The sequence below is a fragment of the Pezoporus wallicus genome, unplaced genomic scaffold (genome assembly GCF_028554395.1).
Source record: "Pezoporus wallicus isolate ANWC-B61680 ecotype Strahan unplaced genomic scaffold, APGP_CSIRO_Pwel_v1 scaffold_13239, whole genome shotgun sequence".
NCBI classification, from domain to species: domain Eukaryota; kingdom Metazoa; phylum Chordata; class Aves; order Psittaciformes; family Psittacidae; genus Pezoporus; species Pezoporus wallicus.
In genome coordinates, this window is record NW_026642052.1 from 3,719,300 (window position 1) to 3,737,359 (window position 18,060).

The following is an 18,060-nucleotide window of genomic DNA, read 5'->3' on the forward strand; positions in this document are numbered from 1 at the left end:
TCTATTTTCAATATGTGAAATTAAACTGGGACAGCATGTTATACTGTCAAAACAGCTTTATTTACTGGGGACTTAAAAAGTCGTATGGGAAAGAGTTATGGGCAGTATGTATGGAAGAACTCTAGATACAGGTTTTGATTTGAGCATCCAGACATACTGAATATATATATATACATATAAATGAACATTAGTCCCATCTGCTAAGTATGGAGTAAGAAAGGAGCTGGTTAACTTACTGAACTACAAGGAATGTACTGAATAGCAAGGAGGCACTAGGGTTTTGCATTTGGGAATGAAATACGGTAACCCTCTTGGAGCAGGGAAATGGATGAAGTATTGCTAAAGCCATGTATAATTTCTCCTTTCTCTACTGACTGGAATCACAAGGAAGCACATGACCTTGGGTAGGTTGTTTCCTGAGAACAGTTGAAGGACATTTGAATTCAGCTCTTCTCTGTGCTTGACATATAAATTTTAAACTCTCAACACTTGAAAAATTAATCACTAAAACAAGAGAATTTAGACATCTGTCAAACATTGAACAGTAAGTAACAAAGTTATTAAGAATATGTGATGCTGTTACTTCAATCAGAATTCAGAATTGAGTGAATATGCTAGACATGATAATGCAATTTCTAACCCTGTAAAACAAAAGTGGGGAGGTGTGAGACATCAATATACAGATATTAAGCAATGATTATCATTAATTTGGAAGAATCAACAAGAAAGTATTAGGAATAGTGCTGGCAGCAGGTGGAGGGAGGTGATCCTTTCTCTCTGCTCAGCACTGGTGAGGCCACATCCAGAGTACAGATATCCAGTGATATTGTGATTGTATTGTTTTAAATAAAATCCTTCTATCAGGTGTTGTTCAGACATAGGAAAGAGAAGAAGCAACAATTTCGGGGCATTATTTTCCCAAGAATCCACCTTCTGCTTTGTCAACAATTTTGTATCAATGTGCAGAGATTATTAACAATTTCATTTAGAAAGAGAAAAAATACTTGTTTTATCGATGCCTTGATATCCTCCTGACTTTGTTTCCCTATTGACTTAATTTTTTATTATGCTCCATGTTCAGCCTATGAACAGAACTGTTTTCTTCATTAAAATAAAAAATAGTGTTAAAAACTAAAAAAAGACAAATTGCTTTAAAGCTTAAATTCATTTTGAAACTGTGACTTCAGCATATGGGAGAATGCCACACTACTATTTTCATTCAGTCCATTGTTCTGGAAGCCAGACGTGCAGATCTGCACAGTGTGCACGAGAAAGGGATGGAGAGAATGCGGGAAGGGCAGCTTATTGATTTCAGGAAAGATCCAAGAGACAGATCTAACTTCCCACCTTCTCTGACAAGACCCAATAACAAGAAAAGATTTCTAAGACCTTGAGAATTAGTATGCATCTTTTTTACTGGGTCATGAGGAATGAGAGGCATTTAAGATGCAGTGTGAAAATCCAGAGGTTTTAGAAGGGTTCTTATTCTTCTTGTTTACCTTGCTGAAGCTTTTCAGTAAAATGACTAGTGATATATGATAATACTTAGTTACTTAGAGTAGTTTAATACATGTTCTCACAGACAGCAAGAATTCGTATGGATGGTATCTTCTCTCAATTCAGTGAAAGATGAAAATGAGCAAGTACTCCTTCAGTATTTCAGAATGTTTCTTGCATATTTAAAGTCTTTTTAGGAAGTCACATTCATTAATGTGTTGTATTCAAAACTGACTGTTGAATGCTTTATGTACAATATTACTAATTTTAAATTATTGTAGTTCTGGAGCAGTATTAACCTTGGTTATGTATGCTATTATACAGTGTGTTGTCCTGTGTATCATTACTAGGTTTCATTGCTCAGTTTTATTTTGATTTTCTTCTCTCATAAGTAAGGAAATAATTAATAGATTTAAGCAGATAATGAGTGTTGTTTCATTTGTAAATCCACTCATCCACTGGTGATAATAGGCAAGTGGCTTAGATTCTTTATAGCATCAAAGAAAGGTTTAGGTTGGAAGGGACCTTTACAGACCTAATCCAACCTCTGTGCTACAGCAGGGTTGGGAGAATCTTAGATTCTCCTATGGAATTGGGAACCCTAATGCAAGCAATGAAAATTAGTGCTATCTTAGGCTTGGAACTAAATGTCATCCAACAGAAGAAATGGATGCCTGCAGGTAATTTCCAATAGCCAGACCTACCATACTGGGAGAAAAATAAATAAACAAATCTATCTTTCTTCACAAAGATCTGTTATCTGAATCATCCTGGAATAAAGTAACAGTACTTGTGTAATAAAATCTGCTTCTGATGGTGTTGGAAAGGACTGGAGAGCCTTTACCTTTTCAGCTTTTTCAGAGGATTTAGAGCCGTTACCTTTTCCACAGCTGTTAATTATAGTGCCCTCCCAGCTGGTGTTTGGTCTACAGATTACTTTCATGCAAATACAGATACCTTTCTTCCCTCTCCTGCTCCAGATTCTTTCCTTTTTGTTTTCATTTTCTTTTGATTGTTAAAATCTAGTGTAAGTTCGAGTTGATTAATTTGCAAAGTTACTGTTGAAAATAATAGGGTTATAACACATTCTGCACAGGGAAAGTCTGCTGTCCCAGCTATCTGAAGACTTCAGGTAAAGTTCAGACTCTGAAAATCCTATTGTCAGCGCTGTGAGTTTGATGAGTAACATGTTGGCCTCATTTTGTTATCACTCCTTATTTAAGTAGTAATCTTGGATTCACTGCGTGAGTTATATCTGAGACTTTGGAATTAAAAAGTCCTGTTCTTCCCAAGTCCCATTCTTCTCAGCACACACAAGTGCCTGCTTAGATCCATCTTGCTTTCAAAAAAAAATAATGATTTCTAGGCCTTTCTTGAACTGGTATTATTGCTTTGAGTTAACACTTTTGTTTTGACAGTAGAACTCAGGACCGTGCAAAAATACTTTCTTTTCATTATACTTTCATAATAAATGATAGTCTGAATATTAACAAAGATCTCCCATCCTTTCTGCACCAATCTCAGGCAAGTTGCAAATCTAGCTTAGTTTAAAATAAATTAAATGCACTGTGTGACTACAGATCCAGCTTGTATAGCATACATGCAAGCAGTCTAAGAATATTGTGACAGTGACTAACATCCAGCTGCTTGGTAGTCTCCTTTTACTATGAAGCACTGTTTGGTATGTATATTTGTATTGCCACTCAAGGTGAAAACACAAATCTTTGAAATCTCTGCCTCTGACTTTGCTTTAGATGAGAAGTACATGTATAGAACCTATGTTTTGGCAGTCCCTGTTAAAGGGGTAGTAGAAAGGTGTTAGGCTATGCATGATGAAATACATTATAGCCTTTCTGGTATACTCTAATAGGGAAGCAAGCCCTTCTTATTTTTTCTTTTTCTCTCCCTCTTCCAGTTGTTTACCGGAGAGAGAGGTGTCTGGTATTATGTCTCGGTTTTTGAGTACTCAGGATGAATTTTAATGTTTTAGGTGGTGTCTTTTAGAAGTGTGGTAGCACTTGCTAATCAATATTTTACATTGATGTTCCAGGTCGGTAAGCTGAGAGAGAAAATCCAAGAGGTCAAGCAAGAAAGGGAGCAGGAGCAGCACAAACATACTGCCTATGTTTCTGAACTGAAAGCCAAGCTCCATGAGGAGAAGATGAAGGAACTTCAGAGCGTCAGAGAGCTACTGATCCGGCAACATGAGCAAGAGGTAGCGAGGATGGTGAAAATCAAAGATGGTGAAATTCAGCGTTTGCAGTCGACAGTCAGTGTCCTGCGGGATGGGGCAGCTGACAAAGTGAAGACAGCGCTGCTGAGTGAAGCAAAGGAGGAGGCTCGCAAGGCATTCGATGGTGAACGACTGAAGTTGCAACAGGAGATCTTGGAGTTGAAATCTGGCAAAAAGCAGCTTGAAGAAGCTTTGAACAACATCATGCAGGCAGATAAAATGAAGGCTGCTGACCTGCGCATGGCTTACCAGTCCCATCAGGATGAGATTAATAGAATAAAGCGTGAATGTGAGAGAGAGATCCGCAGGCTGGTAAGTTCATTAAGTAATGTGTGCTTATTTCAGTTTATGGCAGATATATGTATATTTTGCTGTATGTACCTATTAATATAAACCCACACTTTTGCAGTGGCATCTTTCATCAGTACTGGTTGCTATGATAGGCCAGTATTTGTGCTACTTGGTCCTCCTTATAGCAAAGATGAACCTTGATTCCATGTGTAGCCCATCCCAATTCAGAGCTTTATGTTCCACCATGTGGAATACGAGAGAACCAATACTTTCCAGGATTAATTTTCTCAGCAGACCAAAGCAACAGACTTCCCACTTGCTCAACTACGTTCCCTCACAAAGTTCCACTGACCAAAACAGTCAGGCACTGCTCATTTGGCAATGCAAGAACGCCTTTGTGAGATGGCAAAATTAACTTTACAGAGAGCATTTATATTTGTGTTGGAGGAACTACTAGTGCTGAAACAAGACAATGTCTTTTTCTACATAATTATTCAGGTCATTCAATTTTAAGCATTGTTGCCCTTTTTTTTTTTCTAAAATTTCTGTGGTTTTTGTATTGCAGCAGAAAAGTTAGGACATGGGGCAAGAGGCCTTTTTCATGCTTCATAAAACCTAGGACATCAGCACAGATGTCAGACTATGCTGTTTATGTGAAGTTAAAAACCATGCAATGTTTCCTGACAGTATTTCAAGTTATTCAACTCTGTAAAATGTAGAGAATCAAAGATAGCCTGTACACAGTAGTACATTTAGAAAGGTCACCATCAAACAGCGCTTATGTTTGGTCCCCTGATATTTGCCATATATATTTATATACACATGATTGTTAATCTGCCAAAGCTAGCAGTACAATATGTGAATAAATTCTAAAATTATAATAAGCATGATATTTATTATGTATTAGGAAGTACAGACATTAAGTGGAATGAAACATGAGTTTTCTTTAAAAAAATATTTTATCAGCTTGCGTCTGCACAGGTATGTCCTCTTCTTTCTTGTATTCTTTAGGAAGAATGATGGTAAGGGCAAGCTACAGATACTACATATCTGTTTGATGGTGGTGATTTTCTGCCTGAGACAATGAAAGCTATTAGTGCAGTTAATATTTATACTTTAAATAAATTGGACATTGATCAAGTCTTAGGGGTATCATTCCCTTGATTGAAAACCAGTGTAAAGATTGACAGCATGAGGTTTCTGTAAGCAGAGTTTCATATTTTGTCCATATTATAAATGTAGAATTTCAAAATCATGACAATGAAATACAGGCAATTTTAAAAAGGGTTAAAGAGGAGAGGAAGTTGCTACATTGTGACGTGTTTTTCTAGAGAACCATTTCTAAATCAGTTTAACCTTCAAAGAAGGTTACCTCACCATGAAACAGTGAGGTGAGGCACCACAAATTCTGTCATCCCAGACTGCCCCAGTAAACACACCTATGACGTGTCATTGAGCGGTATTGTAAAGAAAACTGTTAACTCTTCCCTTTCAAAAGTGTAAGCTTCCAGCCTGCTGTGGTGCGAAGCGATGAAGGAAGGCACTCGGTGTTTTCTGTCTGACAAAATCCTGTCAAGTCAGTCAGAATTTCAGCTGGAGCCTTACTGGGCCTCTGTGACTCAGGTTATCTAAAATGGTGACTGTATTAGGAGAGTGTGTAGATGACTTGTTTCCTATTCCAAGCACCAGAGGAGGCCTGCCATCAGTCTCATGGGCTTTCACTGGAAATGCTCATATCTGAAGTACAGGGGGAAAGTATCAGGAGCCTGGTATTGCCCTGTAGTGCATCAACTCCTTTTGTATAATGAGTTTCATTTTTTTCATTAAATTTTGTGGTTTGTTTTTATGAGGGAGAAGTGTTTCTTCTAGGAATTCAAAGCAATTTAGGCAGTTGCTATTGAATAGGGCACTCTTTAAATCTGGGGCAAGGTAAAAAATGCTGCATGGTTCCTAGATGCTGCTCTCTTCCTCTGGGAGAGCAAGTGGGATTAAAGAACCAGATCATCAGGATATTTCCCTCCCTCCTCTCCCCCCATTTTAATTAGTGCAAGGGATGCTTGCCTTGAATTTCAGATAAACTGTATTGGCTGTGGATTTGGGGTACTCAGTTTATTCCTACACTTGCGGGATAAAATGGCATGGATGTGGCAGGCAGTGTTATTAATATTAGTGCAGTTCTGTAACTGAGCTTCAATTAATGTGCTTTTTTGTGTGTTGTCTTTTATAGTGCTATTAAGAAATCAACATCTTTAGTATCAAAAGGTTAAATGGGCTGGCCATATTGTGATTCAAATTCAGATTATGTAATTCAGGATGCAGTGTCTTGATTGTCTTGTTTGACTTTACTGATTAATTTTGCATTTTAGATAACAGGTTAGTTTTGCAAATGCATTTCATATGGACATTGCAGCTAAACCCCTGAAAAATACATATTTTTACCATTGATGGTTATACCCATGATTAATTTAAGTAAAAACATGCTTTTTTTTTTTGTTTTGTTTACTATCCAAAAAATATAAAGATAAATGTAGTGAGAAGGAGGGGAAAAAAGCAAAAACACATTGTCAATGAATATATGGATACAATTACATTGAGTACATGAGCAGCCGTGCTTGTATTGTCCACATGTCAGTATTTTGGAGATATGATTAATTAATTAATTTAGAGTTTGTCTTCACAATTAAGAATAGAACCATGAAAAATACCCAATAAGCTTTTATACAAATGAGGTTGAATGGAGAAAATCCTAGTGCCTGATAAGGGAAAGTAAAAGAGGTATTTGGCAGAAAAAATTTCCTCCCTCCTTTTTCCTCCTCCCTCCTTTTTCCTCCTCCCTCCTTTTTCCTCCTCCCTCCTTTTTCCTCCTCCCTCCTTTTTCCTCCTCCCTCCTTTTTCCTCCTCCCTCCTTTTTCCTCCTCCCTCCTTTTTCCTCCTCCCTCCTTTTTCCTCCTCCCTCCTTTTTCCTCCTCCCTCCTTTTCCTCCCTCCTTTTTCCTTTTCCTCCTCCCTCCTCCTTTTCCTCCTCCCTCCTTTTCCTCCTCCCTCCTTTTTCCCCTCCCTCCTTTTTCCTCCTCCCTCCCTTTTTCCTCCTCCCTCCTTTTACCTCCTCCCTCCTTATTCCTCCACCCTCCTTTTTCCTCCTCCCTCCTTTTTCCTCCTCCCTCCCTCCCTCCTTTTTCCTCCTCCCTCCCTCCCTCCTTTTTCCTCCTCCCTCCCTCCCTCCTTTTTCCTCCTCCCTCCTTTTTCCTCCTTCTCCTCCCTCCTTTTTCCTCATGGGAACTTCAGCATGAAGATTCCCAAAGCACACATTCAGCTGAGGGCTGCATAGACAAGCATGTGTACACCTACATAACTGTGTCAACAGGCCTCTATTTTAATGGCATACTCGTAAGCAGTGTGTCTGATTTCATTCTGAGGTCTAGGCTAGTACAAAATGCATTAATGCAGACCTGATTAATGATGAAGAGAAGTTGGGTTTATTAAGTTGTGTTTCTAAAGTAGCTTGAAGAGCAGAACTGTTCTACAAGGGTGTTTAATGTTTTAATCTAAGTATAAAAATGTCTACAAAATAACAGCTTGTTTCAGTGAGTTTTTCTTGGGCTTCAAGCTTGCCATTTAACAGATTATTTGGTTTTGAAACCATGTTTAAAGTTAGCTACCAGGGTAAGTGGAGTTTCTCTCTTCTGCCTGAAACTGCTGACATAGCATGTTCAAATTGGCTGTGAGTTTTAGGAACAGATCAAAATTATTCTGTTATCAGCACAGCTGTGAAGGAAGCATGAATATTAAGTGTATTGTATTAGTTAGAGGTCATATTCATTCTGAGACTACATGCATGCTGTTTTTAAGAAGGCCCTTACTTCTCAAGATACTGTTTTTGCAGAGATAAGAACAATGAACACTTCCCAGTGCTTGTCTTAGAAGATACATATGTTATCATTGATTTATTCATAGTATTTATCTTTAATAAGAAGGGAACTGAGTGTTTATTTTATCAGAAACTGTTATTAGAAAAATAATATTTAAATATTCCTAAACAGCATGGATTGAATTTAACTGGGAAACATTATTTCTTTTTAATGTGAAATAGTCCCAGTTTTCTGAAAAACAAAATCAGTGTAAAAAATTTCACTGATCTTGCAAGGTACACAGTAAGATCCATGTTTAAGAGAGCACACAGTATACCAGATGAATTAAATTTGCTTATTTCAATTCTATTCTCAAATAACCTCATAAAAAATGTCTGAAGACCAATGAAACATTACTGAAAAAAAACTCCTTTTGCCATCAATGGAATCAAAGTAATAGAAATTGTTTTTAGGAGTGATTTTCAGAAGTTCCTGATCAGCCATGACCAAGAATGAAGATAGATGCACTATTGAACTGTCCTCAGTCTCCTTAGTTCAGATTGTCCAGTTTCATAATTTAAAGACTCCTTCCAGCATGGCCCATTCTTCTGTTTGGTGTATGCCAAATAAATGTAATGCAGTACTGGGAGGACTACAATTCAAGCTAATAGATTAAGCACTGTTTACAGGTAAATATAAAGGCAGTTTCACTGGGAAAAATCCTCTTGCAGAATATGTTTATGTAGACATTTATATATTGATTCTTTAAAAATATGACTTCAGCTCTGTATCTGTGTGAAACACTGAATCTCATGACTAAAGTAAAGGTTCTTAAAGGCCAAGGATAACAAATGTTCAGAATTAAGAATTAGTTTGTTCCAGTTCTGGACAAATCTGAATTTCTGCTTCAGTCCTTCACGATTTAGTATTTAACTTTACACAGCTCTTAAATGTCTTTGTCTGCCCAGAAGTCCTTAGTGAATTGCTTAGCATTGGCATTCCATGTGTGAACTGCAGGGTCCTCTTTAGGTCATCTGGTCCAATATCCTGCTTGAAGCAGGGTTGCATTGAAAGTTGGATCAGGTTGTTCTGGGTCTTCTCCATTGCAACTTGAAAAATCTCCAAAGACACAGATCCACAGTCTCTGGGACAACCTGCCCCAGTGCCCAGGCACTGTAGATTTTTTTTTTTTTTCTTCCTCTTTTGTTTGATTGCTACCCCTGTCCTTTTTCTATACATCTCTATGAGAAGCATCTGCCTTATTCATCCCCATATTTAAACAGTTGAATTGGTATCTGCAATTGTAATGCATCCTGCAGTCTTTCACTAGCTGAGCAAGCCTGGCTCCCTCACCTGTTCCTTGAATGCCCTATGGTGCAGCCTCACAGTTATCTTAGTGACCTTCCTTCAGTTTTGTGGCACTTGTGCCAGTTTGTCAATACCTTTTTTTGTGCTGGGGAGCCACAAAGTGGCTGTGCTGCTCCTGGTGTGGCTTCACAAGTGCTTAATGAAAGGCTGAATCACTTCTGTCTTCTGGCTACTGTCTTCATGATTTGGCTCAGTATCAGGTTAACTTCAGTCACTGCAAGCTCTCATCACTGACCCATATCCATCTTGTAATCCAGGACATCAGTGTCTTTCCTTTTTTCTTTTCTTTTTTCATTCTGCCCCTTGAAGAACTGCCAACTTCAATTGATGTCCTTTTCTGCTGCCGTTTCTGCTGCAGGAATATAAATCCTCTCAGGGGCAGGATGTTGTATCTGTTTTAGGCAAACTTTATGAGGACTTTTGGATCATTTCTCCGGCACATCAAAGCCCCTCTGAATGGTGTTCCTGTCTTCTAGAGTAGTAACAGATCCCCCAGATTTTGTATCATTCACACATTTGGAGAAGCTGCATTCCATTTCTCCACCAGGCCAGTTGGTGAAGATGTTAAAATGTGTTATTCCCTTCAGTTTGTAAGGGATAAAGTTTAGATGATCAAATAAGATACTTTTACCTTCCAAGAGATTCAGCAATTATTTTTCAATAAAACACGAAAAATAATAGGAGCTAAAGGAAACCCCAAATTGCATCCTTTGCAGTGGTGGCAATTATTTTCTAATAGCATGTACTTTCTCCTGCATATTCATTACTAGGATTTTGCCATTTTAGGGCACTGAAATTCATATCTTTAGGTTACATTCAGCAGTTGGGGTAATGCAGAGGCCTTTTGTTTCTCTGAAAATTCTGCTGCAGAAGGAGAGTTGGGGCAATGCAGAGGCCTTTTGTTTCTCTGAAAATTCTGCTGCAGAAGGACAGTTGGGGCACTCTGATCCTCTGCTGCCCTGAGAAGAAGTATGGAGCCTGGTTTTTCTCGCTTCACTTCTGCGGTGGCACATATGAGTTTTGATTCCTAACCAAAATCTTCAATTTTGACACTGGAAAGTTGAATTTTGAATCATCCAAGTGCGTGCGGTCATGCATGGTTGTGTGAAGCCTGCTGTAGCATGCTTCTTATCAGCCACTTAAACCCGCATGTATTTCACACACAGCTGCTGATATCAAATTGTAGGCTGCTTCCCTGGATTTTACCATCTGTTTCAGACACGTGTTTCAGCTGCATTCCAAGGCTGATCTGATCTGTAAAGATTCATTCACCACCTCCAGCATTTTAGGACTGCAAATAATACTTTACTTTCCACCCTCTGAAGATTTATGCTTGTCCTCTCAGGAGCTAACCGGGCAGCATTCCATCCAGGCCTTATTTTTTACTGAATCAAGCAAATCTAATGGAATTTTCTTACAGTGCAGGCTCAGCATTTTGTGTTTATCCTTAGTATTTCCAAGGACTCTGCTATGGTAGGTCACAAATCTGACTTTCATATCTCTTACAAAATATGGAACAGTATCAGATGCCACAGAAGGGTGTGGCACCTGGGCAAAAAACTCCTTAAGTTTGTATTATTTACTTCTTTTACATTTTCCATCTTTTTGACTACTTACTTGTTGCAGCTTTGTCAATGAACACTTGTAATAGATAACAGGAGAGATCCAGTAGCTGGGACCGTAGTCAGCTACAGCTTTTGAGAAACCTCCTATCAGTAAGTTCTGGAATTGTCTGCCCCTGTGGTGTTTCTTGTATAATTTATCAAAACTTTTAAAATATGCCTTACTCATGAGAGTAAGATGGTTGGTTTGGAAAAATTACGTATGAAGTTAAGAATAAGTCCCGGCTACCTATGTCTAGACTCTTACTTCTCCACTGGATGGCTGGCATCTTTTCTCCCTCTTCCCCTAAGGTTCCTAAATAACAGCAAACATTCATTTAAATAGGTGGCTATGTCTGGTGCACATAATGCTATGCACAATACAGGAGTACTTTAATTCCTCCCTCCAGGTGGGCTTTCAGCTTGGGATAGCATTGTCAGGTCTTAGTGTCTCTTTATAAATGTAAAAAGTGTAATTCCATTTAGTTCTATCTTCAATTGATTTTTTTTTTTCTTGTTTCCTTTTTTTTTTTTTGGCACTTCTTTTCCTGCTAACTAACAATCCTCCTGTCAAGGTATTCCTATTGTTGGTATAAAGAATTTAGTATAAAGATTAATCACATTTCTTCTGGAGAAGACCACTGTAGAATTTTCTTCTGCAGTTGGCTAGGAGATCACTTTGGTAAGGATGAGTAAAGAGGAAGGTCTGACACTTGGCAGTGCAGCAGCTGGCTTTTTCCACTTTGAAAACTGAGTATGTGACTGCCTTGATAGATCTAGCTTTTAATTCCCTGGGAATTTCTCTTTCAACTTTGCAAGAGAATAAAGTTCCCCCGAAGGTCTCTGACTTTCTTTCACTGTAGCTATTGAAGTGTGCAATAATTGGCAGGGGATACTTTTTTCCAGTGGCTGGCTTGGTTCTATTTCATGTTTGATAAATATTGTTAAAACATTTCTGCTCATTTCTCTTAGCTGTTAGGAGGCGATTAGATACCTGTCCTTAGGAAACACTGTAATTTTGGCACAGGCTATTAAGTGCTAGCTCTTCATTGATATAGTGCAGGCAATTGCTGTGTTCAGCACCTGACATTTGGACAACACAAACCCCATTAATTATGAAACAATACTTTAGAAAGCTGTGATTTTTAACCAAGAGCTTCAGAGTTACTTATGCCATCCAAGATAATTTCTCAGTAATTTTGCTCCACAGCTGTTGTGGATGATCATACTTTCTTCAAAATCCTCTTTCAGAGGGTATATCTGCTACTTTTCTTGTCAAAGCGTGTAATTTAAAATGTTCTAACCTCGTGTTGCTCCACTGCCTTCCTATCACAGATGTTTTGTTATGAATTGTACTATGCATAAAAAGTGTGGCTATTCTAAAATGCTTTTAAAGCCATGCAAAACAGAATGTAAAAGATCCTGTTGTGTAGCTGTAAAAGTGGGTAAATTTGTTCTAAACTTAGAACAAATTTTAAACCAAGGCAGCCTGGCAGAAGCACTTTCTGGGATAATATGTTTGATTTAACATAATACCTATTATTTGATATAACATAATATCAATAGTCCAGTGCATGGGTTGGGATCTCATTGTGCTGAACATCTAGGAAGAAAAGATGATCTTTACCCTTTGTACCTTAGTGAGATGTCTCACATAAATAGTAGTACAGGGAGGAATGCACAAAAGCAGTATTTAGTTTTGTCATAGTTTCCTTTGTACTTTAAAGGTGTCATGAAAAATGTGAGATACAGGAAGAATTTGAGGAAGGTCAGTCAGTAACTAAATGGATATTTTTGGAGTGTCCCTTCAAGTAGGAACAGTAGCATGGGAGAAAACATGAAAATGCATGACTGCATATATGACAAATGGGACATAGCTCCTTAATATTAGATAAGGGATGAACGGACCCCAGTCAGGCTGTGAACAGCTTTGACAGAGAGTAATTTTTGTTGATGTACTAAAAAGAAAAACAGCCTAGAGAATCAAGAGATGAGAGGTTTTGTGGAAAGAGCATCGTTAACAGCAGCATTCACATTGGATGGTGAGCAGGCAGGACTGCATTTAAAGCCGGAAAAGAGAATGTGGCAATGACTGTTGCGTGACATACAAACTTAGGTAACATTCTGTGTATGGATTTTAGACCTGATAGGCAAAAAGAGAATGTAATCAAGCTATACCTGGCAGAGAACAGAATTAAAGATAACTTATTTATCTATGTAAGTGATAAATAGTTTGGGGATAGCTCAGTAGTGATGTAAAACTGACATTAAAAAGCATGAAAAAGAAAGAAATGCTCTGCATGGGGAAGTAACAAATTCTGTATGCTCTTTGCTGAAGGAATACTGTAGTCATATAGAATACAGGGTTAAACATTTAAACCTGAGAGGTCATGAGGGGACCACTAATTATTTTACTTAATATCATAAAATCCAATGATGTTCAGCTTGTCCACGGTTTTCATAAATGATAATTGGAAGATCTCAAAGTGTGCATGTATATACAGATGTGTACATGTATATGCACACTGCATGTGTTTGTGTATGTACATATATACACATATCAGAGGGAGAAAGTGACGAAAAATTTGTGGGAAAATCAAACTTATAGAGATGGAAAAGTTCAGAAGCTTTTGAGCATAGAGCTTCTTAACTGCTGAAGGGTGTGTGCACCTGAAAGCTTTCTTTCCAACTCTGCCACTTGGTCTAATAAAAAAAATTCCTTCTCTTGTAGACCACTTGGATTTCTCGACAATCTTGGGTGCAGCTGTGTTGCTTCTACAACAACAACAACAACAAAAGCAAGCAGCAGGGAACCCAGATTAATCCATTTTGATTTTCATTTACCTAATGGAAGATACTGCTCTCCCCACTAAAATAAAGACCTTAATACATGGTCTAATTGCATAAAGATGTTTTCCTTTATGTTGCCAACATCCTTTTCTTTGTGTAACTGTGGCAAGAATTTGAGGACAGAGTAGTTCTCCAGTGATACAGTGACTTGGAGGCTTTGAGCTTTTACAATTTTATATTAAAAAATATAAAACTAGGCTAAGCTAAAGTCTTTCAGGAGTGGTTGACCTATCTTCTCTTGTCAGATTATGCTCAGTTTAAACCTAAACAATATCTCTCCTTTTCCTAGTCTTGTACCTCCTTTTTCTTTGCCTGCCTGCCTCTTGACCTGTTATGGCTCCCAGGTGGAACTCGGGGATGTTGCATCCCTGTAAAATATTTCTCTTCCTCTTTTTTCCCCCTCTCTGGAGTAATTTGTACTCTCTGGTAAGAAAGCAGGTAAGGAAGATGAACAAGTTTGCTCTGTAGAGTGCAAGTCTGAAGAAAGATGTTAAATCTTTGGGTCAGGCATTGGGGTAAATTTAAGAAAATTGAGACTTTGGCTGGGTTGCTGCAGTTATATTGGAGAAATCAAAGGTGTAACTGTCTCCTTGAGTAAAGGATAATCGTATTGTGCCCCAGACTTCTGAATCAGAAGGCAGAGGTATTACTGCTGCAGTTCTATTCACCTTTAAGAGTATGTAAAAAGTTAGTTACTTAGGAATTCTTCTTTCTGGTAGCTTGTGCTTATAAAAAGCAACGCACTATTGCAATGCTCTGTGTATTTTTGTGTATGTGTGTGCATGGGCATGTTTACATGAGTCAGTTTCTCTAGTGCCTACCTGTAACTTGAAATGTAATCCCCAAATGAAAAAATATATGCAGTCATTGCTATTTTGTTGTTAACTTTAATTTCAGTCTCTAGACTTTTTTATTTTATTTGACTGAAATATAGGATTTTTTTTTTTTTTCCCAGAAGTTTCACCACATGTAGATTGTAGATTTAATGTTAGAAAAAGACACTAGTAGGAAGAGCAGAGGGGAATTCTGCCTCCATTTGTGCCTTTCCCTGACCCCCACCCCAAAGCCACTGTCTTTCATGGAATTGCTTTTTAATGTGTGTGAGCTTGTGTGCTTTGATCTGTGGAAGTGTGTGAAGGGTGAAGGGTCTGGTGGGCGTGATTTCACTGGCCACATCTGTTTCAAACAATCTCTTCTGTGTGGTTCAGCAAGCAGCAGTCTGAACCGAGATTGTTGCTTTCTTTTTTATTTCCAGCTTAAAAGCTCTGTCATTCTATTTGCCATTTATGTTGTGAGAATATGGAGACTATAACATGCGCTGCTAATTGGGTAACTAAAATCAAGGCTGCCTATGTAACTTTGGTTCTTCCTTGTTAAATGTATGCCTTGCATGGACAAATTCTTATCTCAATAACATAAATGTTCAGTGTGAACACCTGTGTAATTGAAACTGAAACTGTCCATAGTATTCAGTTACACGACATTTTTTCCTCCCAAAGGGTCCCTGATAGATCAGCGTGCATGACAGATAACATTCAGTAAATGAGGCAGCTGCTTAATTTTTGTCATTGCTGTTCACTGCACAGTCCCTCTGAAACCCTGCGTGTTGCAAAGTCTTCCATTAATAAGCAGTGCATTCTTTTCCTGCAAGTCCTTTTCGGCATACTTGAAAGTCTCACTAATCTGAGTTAAGTATCATACTGGAAGAGGAGCTGAGACCCAACAACCTTCCCAAATCAGAAAAAAAAGCTCCATCAGAAGCAATCTGCATCAGTTCCATTTTGAACTTAAAATTAGTCTAGACAAGCTTGTTCACTTCATTTCTGAACCTTTTTGTATTTTATATAGGTAATAACTTGGCTTGGTTCAGCCAGACCATCTCCTACCACTCAGGGTCTGTCCACCAACTAATTTCATGTGCTTTGCAGACTGAGAAAGGAGTAAGGCAAGAATCCTGAAGAAGCAAATTGTGTCTGATCATGTAATCTGATTGTGTTAATCTTGTACATCACTCAGGCTTAACTATAAATTACTTCTAATGTGTTTTGGTGGGTTTTTTTGTGTACCTGACATAAAGGATTTCTGTGAATGTAGGACTCTAACAACAAATATTTGATTTAACAAGTTCATTATTTTTCCATATATAAGGTTATAATATGATGAGTTTATGTTGGCCAAGAAAATGAGCTAGTAAACTGAAGGAAATACAGCACGGTTCCAATAAATATCTTGTTAATAGTTAACATTCTGATTAAGAAATTTGTTTCTATAGTAACTGCTGTGGATTCTCACTTCCTCTAGCATTTGGAATAGTACCAAAGTGAATTTAACACTGATGCTGTGAGGGACAAATCCTATGAGAGCTGCAATTGATCGCTGCTACCAGTATGCTTTATTTGGTATGGAGGTCTATGAACAGCGCAGTTCAGTAACCATAGAGGGTCTTTAAGAACTATTTATTCCTACCCTTTATTCTAACGCCATGTGCATTTGCTTTTTTTCCTTCTATACACAGACTAGTTCTCACTTGAATCTTATAACAAGGGCACATAAAATACATAGGTATGCTTAAGGTTTTAAGTTTAAAAGTGTGTGCCTGTATATGCTACTAATTATTAAATGCCTGCGAAGAGATTTGCCACATGTGATTTTCACTAATAAAGAGGGAGTCACAAAGGGGCAAACGTGTATGGATCGAGCTTTAGAACATAACCTAGGTAAGTTTTAAGGGGTGTGTTTGTCTTACCTTGTACTAGCCCCGTTTCATCTCTGAAACAGAGTGAAGTGAGGTTTTTCTTCTGCTTACAGACGTGTGTCCTTAGATGAAGTGGATGATTTCAGTGGCTATGAATTATGTTTCAGTGTATGTTTGCATATGTTTTTGTTTGTCTCTTGGGCTGTGACTGCACCGAGCAAACTCATGGTCAAGTGAAGGCTGAAACATTTATAAGGGGAGGAGAAAAGGGTTCAGAGGAGATACATTTTATTCTGAGAGAGACAGAGCGTTGTTTTTGCAAGTTTGTGGGTATGTATGCAGTGAACACCTGGAGATGTTACAAAACTTCCTTCTTTCATTTCTTTCCAGATGGATGAAATAAAAGGCAAAGACAGAGTGATTCTGGCTTTGGAGAAAGATATTGGTGTCCAGGCAGGCCATACTCAGAAACTGCTCCTTCAAAAAGAAGCTTTGGATGAACAGCTTGTCCAAGTGAAGGAGGCAGAACGATACCACAGTAGTCCTAAGAGAGAGCTGCCTGCGGGAGTGGGGGATATCACGGAACTGATGGGAAGTCTGGTAAGAAAATTATGTTTTCTTCAGAAGTTCAACCCAGGGTAATTGCTGCGTGTATGTTCACATTGGTTTTGTGGTTACTTTTAAAATACTAGAAGGAGCAATTAATGGTAAATGACCCTGCAGTGCACTGTGCCGTTTCACTGATTTAGAAAAACTTGGACCTCTTGAATTTCACAGGATGATGACGTATTTGGATATAGAACTTCGAGAATTTACATCGTGAGCTTCAGCTGAGAACCCCATTATTTTCTTAGCTATTAATTTTATAACTTTACGAATTTCAACCAATGACAAATAGGTAATACTTCGCAAAAAACAAGCCATGTGGTTTTAATCTGTGTCATATGCTCTGGACATGTTATAGCTGGTAGTAAGAAATCTGGTGAGTAGCAACTAGTAATACATGAAAAATTTATTTTGCTAGTTGCCTTTTTTTGACTGTTAAACATTTACATACATTGTGCAAGTAGACACTTTTAATGTGATATATCATGTCTGATTCTGTGTAGCAATTCCACAGAATGATAGTTTCAGTCAATTAAAGTAAGTTTTCCAGATATTGACTATGAGTGTATTTTAAATTTACACAATCTAATTGCTAAGCCATGCTGTCAAATTAGGGATAATAAAATATTTTTGAAAAATAATTTTATATATCTATATGTTTTTGATGTAAAGGAGCAGCATTTGGATGAACGAGATGTGCGGAGATTTCAGTTAAAAATCGCTGAACTGAATGCTGTAATAAGGAAGCTGGAAGACAGAAACACTCTCTTAGCAGATGAAAGAAATGAACTGGTAAATTAATTAGTAATAACACAGATGGTGACTGGGGGGGCATCTTTATGGTAAAAGATTTAATGTTGGAAAGTCAGTCTTATAAATAATTTACGAATTAGTTGTGGTTTGCCTCAATCAATTATAACTAGATGTAACAGTGATTTCTATAGAAATTCATTTTGTGACCATAAAAAACATGGATGGAATCCATCTTGCTGCAGAAAAATAAAAAATTATAACTTTACTTTGGGGTTATTGTATTCAAATGGAGTGGTAGCTTGCCTGTGGCACTGTGTGA

The 18,060-nt window shown here is 37.9% G+C and overlaps 1 protein-coding gene across 8 annotated transcripts in view; it reads left to right on the forward strand.

Moving 5' to 3' along the window:
• JAKMIP1 (janus kinase and microtubule interacting protein 1) overlaps positions 1-18,060 on the forward strand; it is a 92,875-nt gene that overhangs the window by 16,580 nt on the left and 58,235 nt on the right. For all 8 annotated transcript variants that reach the window (XM_057426599.1, XM_057426598.1, XM_057426602.1 and 5 more), the window contains exons 3-5: positions 3,548-4,042; positions 16,773-16,982; positions 17,661-17,780. In XM_057426599.1, coding sequence (XP_057282582.1) covers positions 3,548-4,042; positions 16,773-16,982; positions 17,661-17,780 — 825 coding nt within the window. The remainder of the gene's footprint in view (positions 1-3,547; positions 4,043-16,772; positions 16,983-17,660; positions 17,781-18,060) is intronic.